At 35.0% G+C, this 7,500-nt stretch overlaps 1 protein-coding gene across 5 annotated transcripts in view; it reads right to left on the bottom strand.

Moving 5' to 3' along the window:
• The window catches only part of LOC124432495 (LIM/homeobox protein Lhx5), a 45,236-nt gene that overhangs the window by 1,108 nt on the left and 36,628 nt on the right, over positions 1-7,500 (bottom strand). For 3 of the 5 annotated variants that reach the window (XM_046981479.1, XM_046981477.1, XM_046981478.1), the window contains exons 5-8: positions 5,163-5,387; positions 3,696-3,937; positions 1,582-1,861; positions 1,082-1,270 (exon numbers count right to left, since the gene is read on the bottom strand). In XM_046981479.1, coding sequence (XP_046837435.1) covers positions 1,082-1,270; positions 1,582-1,861; positions 3,696-3,937; positions 5,163-5,387 — 936 coding nt within the window. The remainder of the gene's footprint in view (positions 1-1,081; positions 1,271-1,581; positions 1,862-3,695; positions 3,938-5,162; positions 5,388-7,500) is intronic. The other 2 variants (XM_046981481.1, XM_046981480.1) reach the window with 2 other exon arrangements.

Raw genomic sequence — 7,500 nt, 5'->3', positions numbered from 1 at the left:
ACTATGAAATGTCGTATCCATGAACCACAATTATGAACTTTTTCTTTTATCAAAGCAAATTTAAATCTTTCGTTTCTTTTTATTGTCTTTCATTATTTCAAAAAAAAAAATAAATAAATAAAATAAAGGTAAAATTACAAACTATGAATTAGTATAAACGTATGAACATAAATATGAACATAAATATGAACTATATTAATAATACGTAGAAATAAGTGAATTATTAATTATGTAATTTTTATATCTGAACCAAATATGAAATATGCGAGTATTGTAAAGAAATAAAAAGAAAAGAAAAAAAAATTTTTTAACTTCGAAATTTCATTTATGAACGTAAATATGAACAACATAAATAATACACGAAAAAATGTCAACAAAATTGTGCAAGCTTAATCCATGAAAATAAACATAAATCATGAATAATATAAAAAAGAAATTAATATAGCTTATGAATTATAAAAGTGCATATTTATGAACGTAAATATGAACTGTACTTATAATAAATGAATTATGAACGATAAGATTTCATATCTGAACTAAATATGAACTATACGAGTAATATATATATATGAATAATATAAAATATAAAATATATATATGAATTAGGAAAGTTCATATTTATGAACGTTCAATGAACAAACGTTCATATGAACAACAAAAATAATGCACGGGGAAGTGATAAAAAGAATCTTGTGAGTTATGAAACTTAAAAAAACAAACAATTCAAATCTATGAAATTTTCATGGGATCATAAATATGAATTATAAAATTTCATATGAACGAACACATGAAAATATGAACTAAACTAAAGATACGTGAAAAAAAAAATTTTATCAAAAAATCGTGCGAGCGAATTTATGAACTTGAAGAAAAGAAAAAAGGAATTATCATCAATAAAAAAAAAAAACAACAACAACAACAGGAACAACAGTAAAATATGAAAGGAAAAATGTATAAAATTTCATAGATATTAAATGAAATAAATGAAATCCAAATGAAATGTAATATAATTCATCAGAAATGATTCATTCACGTTAAATGATATTATCGTTAGATAATGTAATAAGAATAAAAATCTTACCTGAAGGTGCTAGGAACTCTCCGGGGCTGCCACCAGTTGGTGCAGGAGGCCCCTGCCCAGGGGGCCCTGTTAGAAATTCCGGAGGACCACCTCCCGCACCTGGAGGTGGATACTCCCCTGTCACCGCCACTGCTGCTGCCATACCCGCTAAACTAGCTGGATCTAGACCTGTCAAGAACAGATTACGTACTGCTCAGAGAAGATCGTATCCGCCCGGCCATCTCCGAAACCGGCTGCTTCTCTCAATTTTATTATTATCATTATTAATACTCTAATAAAATTTATAAACATAATTTGTGTTTATATTACAAATTTTCTTTAAAATGAACATTAGAAAAATTATTCTCATTATTATTATTATTATTATTTTTTTTTTTTTCTTTCTTTCTTTTTTTTTTTTTTTTTTTCTTTCCTTTTTTTTCATTCAAATCATCGATAACAATCAATTTTACAAGATTATTATCAAACGACATATTATTAACAGATTTCTTATTTCTTACCAGGATTACCTGGTCCAGCGAAAGGTGGCCCATGGGGATGTGGGGGTGGATGGGCGCCAAAAAATTCCGGATGAAACGTAACGGGACTACCATAACCAAATTCAAATTTGTCCCCGAAATAAGCGAAACTAGGTGGTGGACCATCCTCACCGCCCAATGCTGGATTAAGATTCAATGGGAAACCACGGATCTTTCTCGAGCCAGCATAATACGGGCTTCTACCTATCGACGTTAATTGCTTCAACCTTCTCTCTTTGCTCCTCTTGTTTTGAAACCAGACCTGAACAATAAAACATAATATCTCTCTCTCTCTCCCTCTCTCTCTCCCTCTCTCTCTCTCTCTCTCTCTCTCTAGCTCTCCCTTTCTCTCATTCTTAACATTAGAACGTACAATCCAGACGTGAAACGTTGTTCGAACTAAATCATTTCTAATTTCTAATTATTATCGATACGAGTATCAATGAATTGATCAAAAGAAGATTTTGAATTTTTGGATTTTAGAAAGTTGTGCGAGTTCAATCTTCTCTTTTTTCTTTATTTTTTTTTCTCTCTCTCTCTCTCTTTCTTTCTTTCTTTCTTTCTTGGTTTTTTTCCTTCTTCTTCTTCTTCTTCTTCTTTTTCTTCTTCTTCTTATTCTTCCTCGACAGACTTTTGCGTTCCCATGACGATCGAGGTGACGCGAAGGATCTCGTTCACTTTGTACGACGATCTTCGATCAAATTTCGCGGAACATTTTCAAGGTCAATCGTACGAACCAATTTCTTTTTCTAACGAGTATATCGGTACCTGTTAGTTTCTACGTACGGTTATCAATCAAGATATCGATCCTTGGCTAAATTGAATATATTATCGAAGATTTTCAGAAAGAGAGAGAGAGAGAGAGAGAGAGAGAGAGAGAGAGAGAGAGAAAGGCCATCCACGTGATCCCACGTACTATTAGTATGTCACATATTATCGTGCCATTTCGTTCGTTAACGTCTACTCCGCACATTGTTCTCTTGTCGAATGAAACCATTTACATGGAACACACCCACACACGCACACACACATACACACGCACACACATACATACATAAACACACGTTTATCACTGTAATCAATTTTGACTTGATTGTCAACCTGCCGATCGTTTCGTTACGGAAGCAAGTCAATAAATTCTCTTTCGAATTTAGAATCCAATGATGAGATACTACTTCAATGATTCCAACGAAGAATTTTCCTTACGTTCGCTTAATCTTCAATTTAAGGATTTCCTTATGGAATCCAAATAATTCCGTTTCATTGTCAATCTCTCGAATTTCTTACGATTTCGTTTTCGCATAAGTACACGACCGTCGGGAACGATCTTCGTCCAACGTTCCATTCATTATTTTCAATGATTTAAGATCTTACGAGTGCTTCTCCTTCACTTTTTTTTTTTCAATTTTATTTGCATAAGAAATGAAAGAAAAAAAAAAAAAGGAAGAAAAAGAAGTAATAATAGACTGAATTATACAGTTCTTAACGTGAATCTTTTCTAATCGTTGTTTTAAGAATATCTATCAATGAACATACTCTAACATTTCTATCACGACAATGTATCCGAATAATTTCCACGAATTTCGAATAAGAAATTTGAAATCCTCCATAATGTCTTTTCTTCTTTTTTTCTATCTTTATTTTTTCGAACAATTCCATATAACCTTTTCTATATCTCGTTTAAAACTCAAATTTTTGTCCTATTTCTCTTTTCTCTTTTCTCTTTTCTTCTTTTCTTTCCTTTTTTTTCTTTTCTTTTTTTTTTTATTTCTTTTTCGATTTTTCAAAGAAAAATCATACAATAAATATCAATCAAAAAGTTCCGTTCGAAATCTTAGGGAAAACATTCACGATCATATTCGAAAAAATTTCGATGTGTCCCAAAGTAACCATAAAATTTCATTCGACAGATGGTTGTCTGAGGGAGAATGTGGGGTCAGGTGGCGGGTGGTGATGTTTTTGAGGATGTAGGTGGAAACAAGAGGGAAAAAAAAGAGAAAGAGAGAGAGAGAGAGAGAGAGATAAAGAGAGAAAGAGAGAGAGAGAGAGAAAGAAAAAAAAAGAATATATATATATATATATGTAATTGTAAGAACCTGTATGACTCTCATGGGCAATCCAGTTTCCTTGGCCAATTGTTCTCTGATATGCCTTGTAGGTTTCGGCGTAGATGAGAAAGCGTTCTTCAATATCTCCAATTGTTTAGCTTTGATGGTTGTTCTGGGACCTCGTCTTTTCGATCCCGCACCGCCATCCCCACTACCACCACCTGCACCACCATCAGGACTCTTGTTTTCCGTTTGACTGTCTCTCGTTTCTGGGTCACCATCCAGGGAACCTTTGAAATTTTTCAGGAAGAATAAGTGGGATAATCGGGTGGGGGGGGTAGGGCGGTAGGGGTAGGGGGAAGAGAGAAAAAAAAAAGATCATTTTAATTCTTACGAGATCGACGAATTATTCGATGGAAGAATTAGACGATAACAGATAAAATGTATTATACAGGGTGGGGCGGAGCGGGGTGGGGGAGGGGGGCTGTTAGTATGGGGGTAGTAAGGGATTGCAATCTAAAAGCAAATCCCTTTCGGAAACCCCATTGGATTATGGTGAATGTTATGAAAGCCATACCTACTCTATAAGCTGTTGCTATATATATATATGTATATGTATATGTACATAGAAGAGTCTCTCTATCTCTATCTATCTAACTATCTGTCTCTAGTAACCTCTGTCTCTCTCGCACTAGTTTGTAATCTATATACTATGGTAAAGGTCTTAACCACGGGACAAAGAAAATGTTTGGACAGTGTCACTACGATCGAGTATGGTCACACCCCCTCCCCCCGCTCACCCCCTGCTCAAGCCCCCTTCCCTCTCTCCACCAACCCTTAAAAGTACCCTCTACTTTTTCTCTTTCTTTCATACTTATGTATGGTCTTCTTTCTATGTATATTTATGTGTCTCTCTCTCTGTGTGTGTGTGTGTGTGTGTGTGTGTCTATGTGTATGTGTGTATGTCACTCGTGTTCTCATTGTTGTGTTCACGATGAAAGCAACGCGAACGAATAATGGTTGGAAGACCTGCGTGTGAGCTTTTGTAAGCTCGTCGAAAGAAAGAAGCAAGCATCGAGAGACCACCCTTGAACGTCCTTCGGAATTGGGGTGAAAATATTCGGGCATAGAATATTTTCTTTTTTTCTTTTTCGTTAGATATATCTTTTTCGTCCGATTGAGACGTTAATCGATCCGCGAAATAGAAACTATAATGACTTGCAGTTATTGGAAGTTTGATAGTTTTACTTTTTTCATTTTTTTCTTCTTTCTTTTTTTCTTTAGTAATTTTTATAGGGATTTTTTTAGTTCCTCCAAAAAATAAAATCAAATATAATAATTTGATTCGCACGATATCTCGAGAGAAACAGATCGGTTTTTTACGTATTTAATGAATTCCTATCTAATTAATTCCTAATGATAATTGGATACACATAACCTCAAAATAAAATTAAATAACAAGAACAATTGGACGTGGGATTAAATAGATTAAAGGAGATCAAATTAATTTTTTACCTTGATCCTCAGAGTCCTCCTGTTTGCAAGGATCAGTCACAAGTTGTAGATCACCAGTATGTCCAACATTTTGGTCACCTGGACCACCAGGACCCATATTGTGTGAACCTAGATGTGTACCGCCGACACCCCCATGATGATGATGGTGCGCACTACCGTCCTCGTCCTCGTCTTCCGATCCGGAACCCATCAGTGAGTCTCCTCCTGCCGACAGGTTGGACGATTCTGTCGTGAACGATCCGAACCGTATTATTGTTATCAATTCCTATTACATCTATCCTTGTTTTTGTTTTTTTTTTGTTTAATTTTGTTTTTTTTTTTTCATTTATTTGTTTGTTTTAATTTTGTTTCTTTTTTTCAACTTAAATGTCTCATTCATTTTCGCATTGAAACATCCGACTTTAGAAATTTCTTTTATCTTTAATAAAATGTCCGACATTATAACCTAAATTTTGATTTTGATTAACGTCGATATACGTAAGTTGAGTTTAATTAATACATTTTGTCAGGGTATCTCTCAAAATGGCGGACGCATAACCTAACAATTGATTTTAATCGACAATCAATTTTAGGTTAGGTTTGATTAATTCTTTTGTTTTAAAAAATGGCGGATACAAGGTATAAAATAACGCGACCAATGGATAACCTAACTTTTTCTTAATTTCGATTAACATCAATATAGTTTGATTAAATATTTCTTTTTTCCATGTAAAAGTAATGTACAACTTAATTCTCGACATTTATTATTATTATTATTATTATTATTATTATTATTATTATTATTATTATTATTATTATTATTATTATTATTAACAACGATATAAGTTAGTTAAAAAATTCTTTTAACAATAACATTTGCCAGTCGAAAAGTTTTCAATTATATTCGTCATCCAATAATTTAAACAAAAAAAAAAAAAAAGAAAAAAGAAATAAAAAAATAAAAAAAAAAAATTATTCGCTTCTAATAAATTCAATCGTAGTGATCGTCGATGCGTGAAATAATATACGCAAAAGCAAAGCGCACATAATTAATACATAATAAATCATAAGAAAATTCAAATTAAACGTTCACAAATTTCGATTTAATTGGCCAAACAGAATCAAATTCGATCAATCCACCGATATAAACAAACCCGTCTTAAAATCCGACAAAAAAGAAAGAAAAAAAGAAAAAAAAGAAAGAAAAAAGAAAATCACTCTCACCTACCGATTTAATACGGAACAAAACAGAACAGAAAAGAACAGAACAGAACATAACAGAACAGAAGAGAACAGAAGAGAACAGAAGAACACAAAAAGAAGGAGGAAGAAGAAAAAAAAAAAGAAGAAAATAAAAAAGAGACCTCGAAAATCCAAGCGAAAAGTCGAGAGACAGAGAGTTATTTTTTTAAAGGGGTGGTGGGAGCTGCGAAGGGGGGACGGCAGCGGTTGTGGAAAGGGGCGGGGGGGGCTGAGGAGGGGGCAGGAGGGGGCTTCGAGAAAAGGGGTCACAGTTCAACGCGCCCAACGCCAGGGATTTTACGGAGTCAGTATCGTTCTCTCTCTCTCTTTGAACGGGTAGAAGAGAAGAAGGGTCGGGAAGAGTGTGGGGGGCCAGGGGGGATTGGGGAGGAGTTGAGGAAGGTTAAGGGGGTGGGGGGGGGTTAGAAAGGGAAGGGTAGTCGAAAGCCAGGGTTTCAGCCCTGTGTCAGCGGCAAGCTGTGAAAACACGATGCGTGTATGAGACTCGATATATGTAAGAGAGAGAGAGAGAGAGAGAGAGAGTTTAGGGGCGCGGGGAGGGGGTATAAGCGGGGAAAAGGGAGAGGGTTAGGGCCGTCTCGGTTTCACGAGGAGCTGCTCGTTCTCGTACATATAAGCCGTGAAACGAAAACCGAAAGGTCGTTAAGCAGGGGCAGCCTTTTGTCGCTACGATGCCGACACCGAAACCGCAAACTTGTTTCTTTTTTCTTTTTTTCTCTTTTTTTTTTTTTCTTTTTTTTTTCTTTTTTTTGTCTCTGTTTTCTGTTTTTCTTTTTCTCTTTCCGTTAATTTTTTTCTTTCTTTCTCTCTTTCTCTCTTTTTTCTATTATTTTCCATTTTCTTTTTAATACTTTTTCTATTCTTTTTTTTTCTGTTTTCTCTTTTTTCTTTTTTATACTTTTCGTCCTGCATTTCACGAGAGAGAGAGAGAGAGAGAGAGAGAGAGAGAGAGAGAGAGAGAGAGAGAGAGAAATACAAAGGGCCATCAGAACAGAAGGGCGCCGTCGTCGAAGGAAAGATTTTGATGGGCATGAGGATGGTAAGAGGGGGGGGACGGGGGTCAATCCGGGGACCGATTGGCAGATGAGGTGAAGAG

Source organism: Vespa crabro, chromosome 25 (genome assembly GCF_910589235.1).
Source record: "Vespa crabro chromosome 25, iyVesCrab1.2, whole genome shotgun sequence".
NCBI classification, from domain to species: domain Eukaryota; kingdom Metazoa; phylum Arthropoda; class Insecta; order Hymenoptera; family Vespidae; genus Vespa; species Vespa crabro.
This window is presented reverse-complemented; position numbering and strand designations above follow the sequence as displayed.